Genomic DNA, 17,743 nt, shown 5'->3' on the forward strand with positions numbered 1-17,743 from the left:
TATTGGTTTGAAATGCCAYGTCTATCCAACAGCACAGTTCAGGYAGTYRTAGATGCTAAAACAATAGTTCACTACTACCAAAGGCAGTATTTCTACCCATCACCTCATTTATTTGGGAATCTTAAAACATTGCTAACAAGACTTGTCTGACCATTTGTTGAGTCCACTTCAGTCAGATCAGGACACAAATATTTTCCTTCATGACCAATTTAATTTTCTGTTCAATAAGGCATCAAAAGAGCACCACAATAAGATGAAAAAAAGGCAAGAGTAAAATCACCCCATTCCAGCATTGCCCATCTCAAAACAAAATCCACCTCTATCAAYGTAAACTCTCTAAACAGATGAATTACTCTGCCATTTGCAGTGTTTGTAYTGCTCTCAAGAACATTGGAAGGCACCAAAAAAAMCCAAAAAACCCCAAACTACATTCTCAGGCAGATGGTGGACAGTTTTTTAGCTGACCTTTCAGTTACTTTCTGAAGATTGTAAACAAAATTAGAAATAGCAGTATCGGCTTTATTCCATTCCTCAGTCCACTTCCTTTAAACAAAGGCTTCAGCTGTAAACACCAAGCATACCAAACAAAAAGACACTGCCAAGCCTCTCTCAGAATAACATGCCTAGTTATAAAGTTAAATTTCACAAGGCTGGAACAGATTAAAGCCTTCTTTTGGAGGCTTAGACATTACTTTACTGTACACTTTTAAGAAATCATTTTCAATTGTATTTWATTCAAAATATTAACACCTGCAAATTGTACAGATGGGTGATGATGACCCAAAATTTTGTGGCAGTATGGAAGTTGAAGTCAATTTTCATCTTCACAATGAAAGAAAAAACAAACAAATCAAAAGAATTTTCAAATCCATACCTTTTCTTGGAGGTAGTTCACCACTCTGTATTAATTCTGTTCCAGGATATACAATTTCTCCATCTTTTACCATTTCATTCCACAAGCCACATAGTCCATCTCGTGTAAAAGCRAGCTGTTAAAAATAATACATTACATATAGTTACACACAACCATCTTCTCTCAAGGCAACTCAAACTAACATTCAAAACACAACTGATTTTATACTTTACCCCAGAAGAAAGCACATGTACCATCTCATTGAAAATGTATCACCTCATTGTGTGTTTGTGCATAACAGGGATTTAAATGATCTTCAGAACCTCTGATTGTCTAGCTATGATATTTTCAGGTTAAAAGTGCAAATTTTAAATAGGTTCAAGTCCAGCAAAATTAATTTTGATTTGGTGACAAATTCTCATCAAAAGCATGGATTTGGTCACCTCARAATTATCCACCTATTCAAGATTACATCAGTTGGGGGGTGAGAGGCAGGGAGGGGGTGTGGGGTGTCCTTTTTCCCTTCAGGAAAAGCTATTCAAACAAAGTCAAGCTGCATAAAGTCTCAGGACAGAGAAGCACACAGTCCCCTCGCCAACCAGCAACTGAGGAGCTGGGCATCTTAACCAGAATGATGACATCAGGGCACAKATTTGTAAATGAATTCAGCCAGTTCAATCTGGGCCTGCTGTGCAAAGCATCACTCACAACTCCCCCTCTTCTTTCCAACTGCTACAATGCCTCCTTTCCCGTGAAGAACCAGATTATGGAACGGATCAAGCCTGAAACTGGCTGCACCCAGAGGAAGAGCAAAGGGCTGCTCAGCCCARGGACAGCTCCCAATACACYTCATGTTCAAGAGGACAAATCCTGGCAACAGAATAGACTCTGCTAGCTGGAACCACTCACAAAAGCACTGGCTGTAACACCAGCCTCCTAATGATTTAGGAATTTGGATCTCCCTTGAGGAATCCTAATGACCGGGATAACTTCTAATGATGTTGTTTCCTGCTTTATAAAACACTGCAAAACAGGTATCTACATCTCAGGTGAATTCTATAATAACCAGGCTGTAATTCACAACTGYATAGCATAAGGAAGAGAGGCAGAACATCAAACCGAAAAACAGAATACTTTCTGCATACCAAAGCAGTGCAGTGGACCATATTTAAAAAAAAAAATTAAAGAAAAAAAAAAMMAAAAAMCAACCACCTGCTGAAGGCTTATTCAGGAGCATCTTTGTGTTACGTAACTAGCATTCAAATCCAAAATGTTTTGGCTAAGAATACAAAGATGTGGCTTGCAACAACTGCCATAAAATATTTACCGCTACACACACAAGTCCACTTGTCTCTAGGAAAACAGCTCAAAATAAAATATATTGTAATGATTACAGATTTTAATATTGAAAGATTACAGATTTTAAGAGAAACACCCACCAGCAGGGAAGACATTTGCTGACCCAGTTCATCTCAGTTAACATACAGAAGTGAAGACAAGTTGCATGCTTTCACACCATTCTAACACACTAAATCAATATAGTAGCTTCTCGACTTCATACTGCATACTTCAAAAACCCACTCCAACATCTATTAATGACTTCAGTAATTCTTCTTTCAGCATAAAATATGAGATGRCACATTGTATGTGTCTGTCACTCACTATTGCCTGATCTCAGGGGCATAAGARGGAAAAGAATTGTGCAGTCTGAGCTAGACATTATTCATCTTATCTGTGATTTTTCAATTGTACAGCACGGGAATCAACTCTGACCATGCTTTATTGAAAGGTACAGTCCCTGTTCTTCARTGCTAAACAACACAAAGAGCTTTCKCAAAGATTTGTRTTCTTCTAAAAGCTTTACATTTGGCTTAATTTTTTTACAATTGGAATAAGCTGAAGTTGCATTTCAACAATAAAAAAAATCATTCACCATTAACTGATTTTCTTGATTTTTCTCAGTCTATGAATATTTCATCAATAAATGGTGTTCACTTTTTCCTTYTTCAGATGTGGTCAAATATTTTAGTGGGGCACCTAGGGAATTTGTTTTTCATATTTTTTTTTTGCTTGAGTAAAATAGCAAAACACAACTGTTTCACTGATTTTGGCTCATATTTTCACCTGTTAAACGYTAACCTATGCTAAAACACAAGCTTGAAAAAYAGCAAGTGAGGAGACCCTGCAGAGYTGTGTAAAAAATTAATAGTTTTCACAAATTATAGATCTTTCTCTAAGAAATTGTCTTTTTCACACATTGTATTTTACATTCTCAGATCCCCTTGGTATGGAAAATTATTCCCACAGCCCACAGAATCTAAATGTCAACAGGCTTTGACTGCCACATTCTTCAAAATGCAGCACCGTTCTATTTCAGAAGACTTCTTACTCTTGAAAGCATTCATTTAAAGCAGAATCAGGAAYTGTTTTCTCCACTTTAACCTCTAATCCTTTTAAATGGCACAAAGTTCACTCACTCAAGTCTTTCACGCAACTAAAAACTGAAAAAGTAAACAAAATTTCTTCTGCCTTGGGTTTGGCTCAAATTCTTATCAAAGTAATTTTCTTGGTATGTTGCAGAAAGATAGAGAAACCACCAAGACACAGGCCACGGAGTTCCACCTCCTTCTCCAAATACCTCACCGTAAGMAGCCTTCAGATAAACAATTCTGCCTACTACTCAGGTTCTAGTTAACATTTTGTCAGCACTGTCTGTGCTGGCAGAAAGGAAAAAGGAGACACATTTGAAAGTAAAGCAAACAAGAAAACTGAACTTACTTTACAGCAATAATCAAAGCAACCAACTGAAAGGATAACTAGGAAATAGTATTTACAACCAATTAATCTGTCATAACTGAGGGCAACTTCATTTCAGCTTAAATGGACTATCAATCTACTCAACATTCAGCAATTATACAATATTCGCTATAAATAATAGCCAAAAGTGAAAGAAAGGTCCGAGTTTCTAAGTGATATATTATTTAAGAGATTTTACTTTCATGGTCTCAAAATTATATAATCATCATAGAAAATTTTCAGCTCCCTTAAGAGAACTATTTCTTTTAGCCAACAGAAATGGGGAGGTTGATACAAAAGAGGGTGCTGACATCCAGAGGGACYTTGACAAGCTGGAGAAATGGGTTGACAAGAACCTCATRAAGCTAAACAAGAAGTGCAAAGTCCTGCAACAGGRGAGSAACAGCCTCAGGCACCAGWACAGGCTGGGGGCTGACCTGCTGGAAAACAGCTTTGCAGAGAAGAACCTGGGGGTCCTGCAGGAACACAAATCACCTACATGCCCTTGCCATGAAGAACATCAGTGTGTRACCTGGGCTGCATTAGGGGTGTTGCAAGGTTTGGGGAGGTGACCCTTCCCCTCTATTCTACACCCGGAGTACTGAGTCCAGTGCTGGGCTCAATGTGAGAGACAAGGATGGAAAGGAAAGAGCTCAGCAAAGGGCCATGAAAATGATTAAGGCACTGGAACAGCCTTTTTATGAGGAAAGCAGAGAGAAAGGGCTTGGGAAGAACACTCGTCTACAGATATATATATATATATATATATATATATATGCAAAATCTGAAGATGGATCCAGGCTTTGCTCAGTGTAGCCAGTGACAAAAACAGAGGGAGTGGATGTAAACTGAAATACAGGAGCTTCCTTCTAACCACCAGGAAACACATTTTCACTGCAAGATAGTGACCAAGCACAGGGTGCCCAGGGAGGTTGTAGATTATCAATTCTTGGCGAGATTCAAAAGACATTCAAACATGGACCTGGGCAATGGGTTCTAGGTGGCCTTGCTTGAGCAGGGAAGTTGGAACAGATGACCTCCAGAGGTCCCTTCCAATCTCAAGCATTTGTGACCTTGTGAAACTTGCAGCTGAAGATAACATTCAGCTGTGTGGTAGAAAAGTCAAATGTCTGCTTTGACTGCACAATCCTGCACTTTTTTCTTCTTAGAGTATTTTATAACTATCTTAACCAGAACAAGTACATATTACTTCCTKTTGCTCCCACCAATACCTCTCACATTCAGTCATTTGTAAAGAGTCTATCAATACATCTCAGTGCTCAAACTACAGAGTTAGAACTTTATTCAGAACAAATTTGAAAAGATTTCTCTTTTTTTTTCTTTCTGTTTCCCAGAAAGAAAAAAAAAAAAGGTACTTCTTCACTAAATTATTTGAAGAATGTTCACAAGGCAATTGGTGGTACAATGCAAGAGAAGAAAAACACAGGTGGCGTCTCCACTGTTCTGATATACTGGAGTTCCAAACACAATAACAGCTACTTGTGTTTTGTAAAGTCTAACACCCCCTCACTAGATTGCTAGATTTTTATGTGAACATCTTTCCCTCTAACAATTYAGTAACTTCATCTGTAAATGTTTAAAGGGATGAACTTAAACTCAGGAAGTTAACAAATTAAGAATTCTTGCGTTTTCACTGAACTTTTGCAACTGATGACAGTACCAGAGATGAACCCTCTGTAAATCTCCCCCTCAAGGCCCTGCTTGTCCCACCACTTACATGCTTCTTTCTGAAGACCATAACAGCAGCTCCAGACTCCCTACTGTCCACTGCCTTGCAACTTTGGCCCATGCTCTTAATCCTCCTACTCGCTCCCCATGGTAAAATCTCCCTTGTCCTTTCCCATGACATCTACTGACCTCCTCTTAATCCCTGTCTCCTACGCATCTCACCTTCAGAAACCCCAAGCCTCTTCCATCATGTCACACTTTCTCATCTCCAGACCACGTCTTGATCTCTGCATTTGAAAGTTGTCTCAAATCCRTACTTCCCACGCAGGTCTACAGCTCAGCCATGCTCACTTATCCCAAACTAAAAAAGCAAGGGCCTAAGGAGACTTTAAAGCGAACTTCTACTGTAAACTGGGCTGCCTCCACTCTAATCTTTTGTTAATCTTATCTCTGCAGTTAAACTGTAATTTATTCTGTCTGGTACAACATCTGAGTACGTCCAAGGGGTATCTAGTCTGGTTGCTGGCATATGCTGCTGCCAACCTCCAACAGGGCTGGCWGTGAAATTCCCTTCCACCCCCATCAACTCTAGACAATAAGACACTGGCATTAGCATCTCCTTGCATTCCAAGAAAATTAAATCTTGCAACTCTAACTGGATAAGCTCTAGAGAACTCTCAAAGCACTATTACAATTTTGCTTTTAGTAAGTTATTTTAAGAATAATCAGCAGCTCTGATTTTACTCTGCAGTCAACTATTTAAGTCAGACAAACTCTATGTAATACATTAGATTATGTYCTCAATGTAGTTTCATAAACTTCACTGCAGAAGGCGTAGAAGCCTTCATAAAAGTTAACTCGAAYTCAAGAAAAATGAAGCCAGGAAAATGAAATGACACAAAAGGACAAGGATTGACTCATGTAAGATTCCTGATTATATAACAGCACTGGAAATTTAAGAAACTGACTTCATAATCACAGAACATCAATATGGATTTAAAATATAAGCTACTTAAATACTCTTCACCTCAGAACTACCAGCAAGGGTAGTGTATAATCTGTTCTTYTATTCAGTTACTTTTGCACTAATCATTGGCTGTATTTAAAGGACTACATGAAAAAAYATTTCTCTTTAGAAAAATATGAAAGCAGAAAAGTTTTTCAATCCAGTAATAGTGAAAAAAGTCAGAGAACAATAAGTCCTTTCCTAAGTCTCTCTATTGTTTTTGCTTTCTTGAATCCATTCAATTTGTGTTTCCTTTTTCATTGTTGTCTTAGTCAGTATTTTGTCCTAGCTTCCTTCCTTCCCTGCTGAATGGAGCATGCCCTGAAASCACAGCTGCTTATCACACCTATGCAAAGCACAGTGGAACACCACTGGAACCTAAACACAGCGCTCAAAGCTCGGAGAGTAAAGTCAGCAAAGTTCAGTAGCCCCATATTACTACCACAGATTTGGGGTTAAAACTATAATAACAGTGTGCTGGTTTTCCACTTGCTGGAAATGTTTATCAACAGTTAATGGTCCCACACAAAGAAAAACTGTGCAACTCTTCACACCTAGAACGATCCTTATGCATCTGAAGAATAGGTATGTCTGAGCCCAAATACTGTACAAATGTCAATTTCTCTAACCTGTCACTCTACATATAGTGTGTGTTTGTCCCTTCATCTGGAAATCACTTATTTTGGAGAGACAGCATTACTTTATTTTTTGAATAATTTTAAAGAATTGTTACTCTGAAGTTCAATTCTTTTAAAAACATAGGAGTCCTCATTTGCAGTTTGCTATAAGAACTTCCAAATAAGCTCYTCATTTTTTTGACTGTAAAACCAAAACAAAGAAGAAGACTAACAGGAAAGCAACAAAACAGAGAAGGCAACTTTCACCAACTTCTTGCTTTTAATAGTCACGACATCATTTCTTTACATAATCTTCTCACAAGACACTGATMTAAATGTTAGAAGAGTGGGATTTTCATTAAAATCAAAATGATGACTTTAACTGTGAAGGAAGGGTAAAAAGATTTCAAAGGTTGCTATTTCATTTTTAAAAACTCACTTTCATCTCCGTAGCAGAAGACAATGACAGAAATAGTCTGCCAACCATGACCTCAATGAAAATTGATGGAAATACATCACATTCCTCTTGGAGACAGCTCCTGCATCTTTGACTGTTGTCTAAAGTTTTTCTGCACACTACAGGAAAATGGAAGTTTTTCCCTCTAACTCCTACTATTAAGCACAAGAGTTCTCCACAGGATCCAGAATCAGCAGCCTAATTAAACTCCATTTGAACACAGGCATGCATCCCATTAGCTCACAGCAATTCTAGTTTTTAGTTATTCATCCATCACTAATTAAAGGTCTCTGCATAAGATTCTAATTTAGTTGTACAGTACATCTATTAATCAGAATTATTTTAAGCACAGCTTGATTCTGCAAACTACATAYCTAGGTGTAAGTAAACAATGTGAACCTTTCCTTTTTATTATAAAGGATGTCTTCCTTAGGAACAGTCATTAAAACACAATCTCCCATTTCACAACATTTTTGCTRTAAATGTGATGGTTTCTACCAGTAATGGCTATCAATAGGGTGGTGTTTTCAATACATTAATTCAAATATAAATAAATAAATTAGAGATTTAAATGATACACTAACTTTTCAAACAACTATGTTCAACATGACACATTTAAAATATGTGGATTTTAGCACGGGCCACTTTTTAAACTTCATAGGATTATTTTATTAATGGTTATGTTGCACACATACAATTGACCTATGTCACAGGAGAACATACTATATATAGTATTACTTATGTTCTCATATTCAGCTGAACTACCCTGGTTTTTCAGCTGCTATAACTGTTTCTTCAGACAACACAGAGTACCTTATTTTGTTCCACCAGGAAATTTACGTATTGTTAGTAAAATAAATGTTTCTAAGCACTTCAAAATTATTTTAGTATCTCTAAATCATATAAATAATTACAGAGTTAGTAAAAAGCCATGGAACAGTCACCAGATGCACTCAGATCTCTGTGAAGCATTTTGGCTTCTTAAAACGGTATTGTCCAGTTTCAGAAAAATTCATATAAGCAAAAATCATTGTGAAGATACAGTTCCATTAACATTTCACACCACTTCAGTTAATCTTGCAGGCCAGAGACTCACTGCTACTACAAAAGGACTTGAGCTTTTGATATTCGGTAACATTCCAAAATTGAGTAAGAACTTTTAAATTTGGCCCAGGCACAGCAGCAAAAGTGACGCACACAGGTGATTGAACAAAATCCATGCTACAATCCACATATTGTTCTTTTCTTATTATATTAATACCATTAATACCACAATATAATAGACTTATTAATGCAAATAGTACTAGAATATTACGCATTTCATTGTTCATGCAACATCTTTTTGAGCTAAAACAAAAAATACAATAATTTTCAGAGAGATAYCATTGGCTTAATCCACAGTAACTGCCAGTTATCAAGTCTAAAGAGCAAACTCTCTGGCAACAGGGACAAAAAATAAATTTTAAAAAGTACTTTGGAGACTACTAGGCCAATTTACTTCCAATCCTAGCTATACACCCTGAATTTTGCAGCCGCAAAAGTTGTTTTAAAGACTAATCAATCTCTGTATGTCCCTAAGGTAAGAATTCCTTGATATAACTGTTTCTGCAAGGACTTTCACCTACTCATTCTTGCAGGGCCACACACTGAGATTTTAAAAATGTAGCAGCAAAGTGAAAAGTTACTTGGAATTGGACCCTGGMATCTGTAGTCATCTTAATCCATTTCCATAAATTTAGCATGTCTTCTTCAAACCTCTCATAGTACTGTGTTCATCTTTTCTATTCCTGTTGACAGTCTCTTGAAAGCCAACAGGGCTCTTCTACAGCTGAGCCAGTAAAAATACGCACGGTAGGAAATCTACATATTCAGTACACATAGAATTTAAAGGATTAAGAAACAGGATTTGTACCTATTAAAAAAATAACCACACACTGCTAGGTCATGATAGTCAACCAGTAGCTAAAATAATCATCCATGCAGGAGAAAAATTYTCCAGAGCCCAAAATCCCTTTCCTTTACAGAAGACATCTGCCATTTGATACATTAAAAGATGCTACTCAAGATTCACATGCACGTTTTTCAAAATACTGAACACACACAACCAATTAAGAGTTCTGTGATGAGGACCTGTGTAATACCAAAATCAGTTAACTTAATAAGAAAATGATATTATACCCAGGAGGCCTGGCTTGTCTTCAGATTCCAGAGAAGTGATGCTTGCATCCAGCAGATCACAAATGATTACTGTTCTCCTATTTCATTAATCTCATTATTTTGACTACAGCTTGATTGGAAAAAAACAAAGGGAGTACCCTGGCAATTAGAGTCTAACTTGTTATTACTCAAAGAACTTGTATAAGAGCATTTACTCATAGAAACATACTGCAAGTGAAGATTTTAAATAATAAAAGGAATTATTATAACGTACTAACTAAACTACAGCCCCATAAACCACAAGTATTTCATTGCATTTACACACACAACTGAAAATAACCATTAAAACTTTGGATGATAACTGAAACCTTCTTATCAAAAGTTTATATAAACAGAAAAAAGGGATGTAGAAAAAAGGCACTACAAAAAAAGAGGAAAAATCTAATAAATCACATGAACAGTCACATTTTCCACCCCATATAATACAGAAGAAAAACAGCCAATGCATAGTCAGCAGCTGTTACAAACAAAGGTTGYCACTTTTTCAGATAAATTTYCCTGCATTCAACAATATTCAACAAYTGAAGCAATACACTYRTAATCTAAAAGCCACCCTTCTGGAAAGCAAAAAAATACAAAAAATATTTCCCTATTTCTTAATATGCTCATGTCCAAAATGTTGTATAGTAACTTCATTTACTACATTAAACATCTGACCTTAGATTGAAACTTTTACTTTGGCAGAAACAAAAGATGAAAATAGAATTAATCTAGCCAAATCAGGAGCAAGCCCTGTCATTTCATAGCATTTACATACAAGACCTACTAAATAATGTAACCTCCTAGGCTACATCTGTCACATCTGATTCCAAYTTATCTTGTTTGATGCAAAATACTGTAGAAAGGCTGCTTTTGAATCACAACTGCATGGGGAAAAATCCTTGTCTAACCATAAGAAGAGCTCAACTGAACCATGCCTGTAATCTGGGATAAAGTCACAAAGATGGAACTTTCAGGAATTTTTCAGTAGCATTATTATTTACAGTAACAAAAGAATAACACGGACTGGCCCATTCCAACAGGAGTTTCAGAGTTTTGAGTCAAAACTTAGAGAGGTTATTCAAAGGGATCTATATGCAACATCTGAGGGAAGGAAAGAGACAAGGACTTAATCTAAATACTCATTTCATGTAAAACAAACATAACTGACCAAAACTGTTCTATTTCTCTGTATTTTTCACTTAATTGTAAAACCTGAACTGGGAAAACTGTTAGTATCCTCCTCCTCCCCATATCACACAACTTTGCTAAATGATAAAATCATCTTGTAAGACAAAAGAAAACTTTCACCACACAYTGGCATATTTCAACAAAGACCACTTCCATTTCAATCAGATACCTTTGACAAAAAATWAACTCCCTTCAAAAAGGACAAAATTTAAAGGAAGTCTCTAKCCATAATACAAACAACTACAATAAAATCTAAATTGAATTCTTCAAAATAAATTAGGCTTCCATCACCTTTCTCTTCAGTTCTGCCATGCATTAAATCTGATAGCTCATATGCAGGCAAGACATTTAGCAACAGCTTAAATAAGAATTTATAGTTTTAGCAGAAATGCCACATACTCTGCCAGGGGCTTTGACACTCTGCAAAGATAWCACAGATATGCAGCCCAGCTTGTTTCAAAGCAGAAGAGACTGGACTGAAAATGCATATCTATTTGCAGCTCAAATCAAGTCAGTGTTTCTCCTAAACCAGTAATAAATCAGCATACTTGGGAAAACCTATACACAATYTCAAGAGCTGCAGTCTTCTACTTGTCAGCTTTTTGGACTAAAAGCATTCTTGATCTACACCTGAAAGGTCACAATGCAACACAACCATCAAACTCCTCACCTGCAAGTCTGTCTTCAACCATTTGGAGTCAAACCTTGCTTGAGCAGACAGACAAAAAGAATCAGAAGACATGTTTCCTTCTTCAGCCTCCTCTCCAGGCTGGCTGAGCAGCCCAACCTGCTACAGAACGACGGGAGGGGAAAAAAAAAGAAAAGGCAATCTAGCACATGAAGTAAACCACACAAGGTTATTTTTGTTCAGGCTAGGACGGCTTCCGCTTCATCTTTAAAAATGTATCATGAAGACGGACCTCCCTCGTTCGCAACCCCTGAATTAGCACGGGGAGAGGAACGCGCATCAGGAATACTATCTGAACCTAGAAAAAAGCCTCCACATCCCTTCTCTATCACACCCGCGGGAGGGAAGCCTCCCTTCTGCTGCACCGAGCCACACCAAAGGCCTTAACGCTGCCCCTCAGCCCCGTAAGTGGTGCATGAAATAAATAATTGATCGCAGATTACGCAAGCCGCAGGCCAACATAAAGCGATTATCAGGGTCACCCGCACCCCCTCCTCCCGGCGGCGGCCGCGGCCGGGGGCTCCCCCTCTCCCGGAGCATCCCACCCCCGCTGTCACCGCCCCTGACGGCCGCCAGCCGCAGCTCTCACCCGCCTGGGCCAGCCGGGCACGGGGCGGGGGGCGGACGGAGAGCCCCGCCCGGGCAGGGGTCGCCGCACCCGGCTCGGGGGCCGCCCCTGCCCTGCCCGCCTTCCCGCGGGGCTCCCGGGATGCGGAGCGGAGGCCGCGCTCCCCCCGCCGCCTGCCCGCCCACCTCCGCTCCAAGGGGCGGGGGCGCTCCCGCCGCTGCCTCTCCGCTGCTTTCCTGCTCCCCGCTGCCTCCCAGCTCCCGCCGCTGCCTCCGCGCTCCCCCGAGCCCTGCGAGGTTCCCGCACTCACCGGGCAGCCGCGGCAGCGACGGCGGCGGCAGCTCCCCGTTTCGCTCCACCGCCGCCCGCTCGGCCCCGGTAATCCTCGCCCCTCCTTCCCTCGCCCGCCCGCCCCCCACCCCTCCGCCGGCGGAGCCGCTCGCCGGTCCCTCCCTCTCTCCTCCGCTACTGGAGCCGGGGRAAGCTCGGCCCCCCGCACGCCAGCGGAGCTCTCTGCCAATCGGGAGAGCGGCGGGAGGAGGGACATCCTGTCCCGCAGCGGGGCGGGGAGCGCCGCGGGGCCGCGGGCGGGCGGAGCCGCACCGGTGATAGCGGAGATCAGAGCATCCTTACAGCCGGGATCCAAGATTGAAAAAAAAAAAAATTAAAATTGGGTTGTTTAAGTCATTGAGGGGCCATCATCTCGGAGGCARAMAGAATCAGAGAATGGGCAAGGTTGGAAGGGAACACCGTGGGGCGGCTGGTCCAGCCTCCCTGTTCAAGCAGGGTCATCCTGGAGCACTTTGCACAGGATTGTGTCTCTGGAGGCATTCAGAACCCACCTTAATGCGTTCCTGTRTTACCTGCTCYAGGTGACCCTGCCTTGGACTGGATGATCTCCAAAGACTCTTCCAGCCCTAATAATACTGTGACTCTGATTCTGTGTCCAGGTGTTTCTTGGAAATCTCCAGTGAATGGGTCTCCACAACCCCTCTGCACAATCGGTTCCTGTGCAAGGTCATTCACACAGTAAAAAAAAAAAAAACATATTCAGGTGGACCTTCCTGTGCATCACTTTCTGCCCATTGCTGGGCTTGTACGTAAAGACCAATGCAAAGGAGGCATAAGTAACGCTGCCTTTTCAGCATCTTGTTATCAGGGAAAGAATAGAAACTGGGAACAATAAAGTAATGCTACCACACATGAAGGAATAAGGATGCTGGAGAATTAAGTGTGAACTTGCTAATGGCAGGCAAGGACAGGAGTCCTGAGGCAAATGTTGACTGATCACTTGAGGGAAAAGCTGCTCTGAGGCAAATAATTCTTCAGCATAGGTTTGGTGGGATGTATATCAGTAGTTTGAAATTCAAATTAACCAAAAATCAAGTTTCTCACAATACTTAGACTCCTGTTCCCTGGCAGCTAAGGAATTGGGAATGTAGGAGCAAGACTTGGCAGATGGGRCTATTGGCTTTGGCCAACATGAAGCCACAGACTGAATGTCAATGAAATGCTAACAGAACTGAGACCATTTGCTGGCATTTAGGCAAAGGTACACAGCATTTAATTGTTATTATGTAAGAAGCATTGTAATAAAGCCTTGTAATAATGAATTTGATTWTCCACGGTTCATTTTCAAAGTAAAAAATGCAACCGTGACCTAACTGGTTAGCCAGTCCTTTACCACAGACCTCTCTTAGATCAAGATATACTAGGCACTTGAGGTAAAATACTGTACAAAATTTCTCAAGTGCATCAAAATTTATATAAAAATATAGAAACATCCAATTTCCTCAAATTACTCCTACAAACTTTAAAATATGAGCTTTCAAAACCAAAAGTAGTTTCCTTYGAAAAATCTTCCCAAATGCCTACATGTTATAAACTTTGAGGGGATGGGAGGTTTTGTCATGCATATCATGTTGTGTCTATTCTGATTAGCTGAGCAAGAACTAGTGCACCACAATGGAAAATACTTTACTCTTGTCTTACCTGGCAGACTGAAAATGTAAGAAAGTAGTCATATTTCAAACAGGGATAAAAACTGCTTTGAAATGTAAGGATTAAAGCACAAACAAATAAAGTGGATATCCTCATGGGAGTCTAATATAGGCCACCCACCCAGGATGATGACACTGATTAATTATTCTTTAAGGAACTGAGGGACACCTGTAAATCAACCACTCTTGTCCTTGTGTGGGACTTCAACTTGCCAAATACTAACTGTGTGGGAATACACACAGCTGGTATAAATAGGCCCAGAAGATTCCTAAAACAGCTGGACAATAACTTCTTGATACAGGTATTAAGGGAMCTGACCAGGAAAGGTGCCCTCCTTGATTTTTTAATTTGCTAATTGAGAGGTGTCATGAGTGAAGTGACAATTGGTGGCTGTGTTGGCCACARCAATCCCAAAGCAATCAAGTTTAAATTCTTTGCTGGCAGGAGGAAAAGTTCCAGTAAAACTTTACCTCTGGATWTGAGGAGAGCAGACTTCAGGCTGCTCAGGGAACTAGTTAGCAAGTTCCCCCAGGAACATATTTTTGAAGGTGCTGGGATCCATCAGTGTTGTCCTAAATTTCCTATTTCCATGGTAACGACAGGTCCATCCATTTCCCTGCTGCACCCGCACAGCATTCAGTTGGATAAACAGATGGATTGGGTGAGCTGGTTCATGGGTCAGGTACAAAGGATTACAGTAAGTGTGGTTATATCAGGCTGGTGATCTGTTACTAGTGGAGTTTGGCAGGGCTCCATTTTAGGTCCAGTGGTTTTCAATATCTTCATAAATTACTTTGGGTACTAAGTACTAAGCTTGCCACTAATACTAAATTGGAAGGAMTTGTTGACTCCCCCAAAGACAGAGAGACCTTGCAGAGATATCTTGACAAATCAGAGGRCTGGGCAATGAATTTCAACAAGGACAAGTGCCAGATTCCACATCTGAGATGGGGCAACCCTGGATGTGCACACCAGCTGGGGAACGAGATGCTGGAGAGCAGCAGGAGATCTGGGGGTCCTGGTCAGTGACAAGTTGAATGTGAGTGACCAGCAGTGCCCCAGCAGCCAGGAGGGATCCATCAGGCACAGCATCTCCAGCCGGSCACGGGAGGGGATTGTCCAGCTTTGCTCTCTCCTGGGGTGGCCTCATCTTGAGTATTGTGTGCAGTTTTGGGTACTGCAATATGGAAGTTGTAAAGCTCTTAGAGAGTGTCCAAAGGAGGGCAGCAAAGATGGTGAAAGGGCCTTGAGGGGAAGCCGTATGAGAAGGGCCTGAGGTCTCTTGGTCTGTTCAGCCTGGAGGAGACTGAGGGGAGACCTCGCTGCAGTCACAACTTCCTCATGAGGGGAAGAGGAGGGGCACACACTGATCTTTGTGTTGACTAGGGACAGGACCTGAGGAAATGGCCTGAAGTTGTCGGGGGAGGTTTACATTGGATACTAAGAAAATTACCCACAGGGTTGTTGGACASCAGAACAGGTTCTCCAGGAAGTGGTCACAGCACCAACCCTGACAGAGTWCAGGAACCATTTGGACAACGCTGTCAGGCACAAGATGTGACTCTTGGGGTGTCCTGTGCAGGGCCAGGAGTTGGACTCAATGATGCATGTGGATTCCTTCCAGCACAGGATGTTTTATGATTCTATATTCAATGTATGGAGCCCAAACTAGAAGGAATTATGAAAACTTGGTTGAGCCTGCAGTACCCACTGCTTGTGCCTACTGCTTGTTTAAATGATTTGCAAGTTATATCTAAATAAAATAACTTGCACATGCAACATTCACTGCTAGTTCTAATTTGGGTTTTCAAGAAGRTTATATTTAGACAGTCTACAYTGTTGTCCAGAAGTKTTCCTATGTTTACTAAATAGGAGAWGGCAATARCCTTTGCTGGAACTCCTGATGTGAAGAATTGGAATAGTACCCATCTAACTTGTTAGATTGAATCACTGGTCCAATTAGCAGGTACACACTCACTTCAACAAAAGTCATATTTGGGTGCAGTAACCATGGAAATTCAAAGCTAGAGACACTTGTGAGAAATTTATGGATTATTTTGTTTTACGAGATTTAGATTTCAGTTCTGTTGAATATTTTTCTTTCCATTTGAAATGCACTGTAATAGCATGGGTCAATATCAAATGGCATTCTCGATTATAAAAATATGTACCCACCACATTTTCCAGAGAGCAAGTATGTCTCGTATAACTACATTAATAAGTTGTTTGACAACATTATTAAAATAATTTTATTTTTCAAATAATCATAAAATTTGAAGACTCAAGAACCTGAAGTTTGTCTTTATACACGCCATTTGCACCATTAAGTCCACCAATAACTGTTATTCTGATGTTATTTATATAACAATGGCGTGTTGCATCAGTCAGACTGACCAAGGTAAKGAGGGTTTGTCAGGCTTCAGAAGCCAAGTACGACAGAAACTGTTGAAGTGTTACCACTCCCAGCCTTGTGCTCCACTCTTCTGATGCATATTTCCATCTTAAATCAGGGTTATATGATCCTGTGAATCAGTTCTCTGGGCATCATCCTTTCTGCCCCAGCTTACTCAAGTAACCTACTTTACACYGGAGATAATCATTACATGGATCTGACACATTTTCAGATGCACACCTCAGTTAGATATTAGATATTATATTTCAGGAAGGAATTCTTCTCTGTGAGAGTGTTGAGGCACAAGCACAGGTTACCCAGAGAAGCTGTGAATGCCCCATCCCTAGAGGTATTCAAGGCCAGCTTGGATAGGGCTTTGAGAAACCTGGTCTAGTGGAAGGTATCCCTGCCCATAGCAGGGGGTTGGAATGAGATGACCTTTAAAGGTTTTTTCCAGCCCAAACCATTCCGGGATTCTGTGATGGCCCTGCCTTAATAACACCAACATCCTCAAGAGCTGCAGGGCAAAGAGCTAGTGAGGTGGAAGAGCCTCAGCTCTCTGCATTCACTACAAGTCTGTCAAAATCTGTGCACATCTTTCTTACTTCCTCCAGAGAAATGGTTGGACATGGAAAAATCTAGTTTCCATGGTCAGACACAGTCACTCATTTATTTGTATCCACTTCTAGGYATATTCTAGGTCAATTCACTCTTATTATAGATTAAAGCAAAAAGTAAATACATCAAAATGAAAGGTCCGCTAAAAAACGGAGGGGTCACATTTTCTGGTTGACCTCTTAGAACACCTACAAACAAGGCAGAGAACTTAAAAAATATCAGGCTGTGGGCAGGAGACCTCTCTTTTCTTGTAAATGGCGTAGAGGAGCCACAGGGTGCTGGTTAGAGGTTCAAGGTTAGAGGTGCTGGGGTAGAGGTTCAAGGTGTGGAGGAGAAAGTGGATAGTGGAGCACATGGGAACTGTGTAAACCACGGAAGGCTGRAGCAGGCAGGGTTGGTAGCAGGCAATGGTAGCTTCATCTCCATGCAGTCAGTACACTCACCTACAATTTGTAACACTGCCAGGCTGCCCTGAGGAGATGGGGAGGGATAGATGTTAATTGAATAAAGTAAMTCTATCACAAAAATCTGAAGCAGAAGAGGCAGAAGGAAGAGAAGTATCTTTGGACAATCTGGGCAGCGTCATATTTATTTCTATTTCAGYTGTGAAAATGGGTTCGTAAGTATTGGTAAGGTCAGTCTCAATAACTGAGGCAATTGCCTTCTCAAGT

General features: G+C 40.6%; 1 protein-coding gene across 3 annotated transcripts in view; it reads right to left on the bottom strand.

The window, feature by feature from the left end:
- The window catches only part of HERC2 (HECT and RLD domain containing E3 ubiquitin protein ligase 2), a 102,603-nt gene extending 90,135 nt beyond the window's left edge, over positions 1 to 12,468 (bottom strand). For 2 of the 3 annotated variants that reach the window (XM_057368095.1, XM_057368093.1), the window contains exons 1-3: positions 12,372 to 12,468; positions 11,476 to 11,595; positions 875 to 989 (exon numbers count right to left, since the gene is read on the bottom strand). In XM_057368095.1, coding sequence (XP_057224078.1) covers positions 875 to 989; positions 11,476 to 11,547 — 187 coding nt within the window. In that variant the 5' untranslated portion in view covers positions 11,548 to 11,595; positions 12,372 to 12,468. The remainder of the gene's footprint in view (positions 1 to 874; positions 990 to 11,475; positions 11,596 to 12,371) is intronic. The other variant, XM_057368094.1, reaches the window with a different exon arrangement.
- Positions 12,469 to 17,743: the final 5,275 nt, after the last annotated feature.

The sequence above is a fragment of the Malurus melanocephalus genome, unplaced genomic scaffold, assembly GCF_030028575.1.
Source record: "Malurus melanocephalus ecotype Western Australia unplaced genomic scaffold, MMel_1.1 scaffold_88, whole genome shotgun sequence".
NCBI lineage: Eukaryota > Metazoa > Chordata > Aves > Passeriformes > Maluridae > Malurus > Malurus melanocephalus.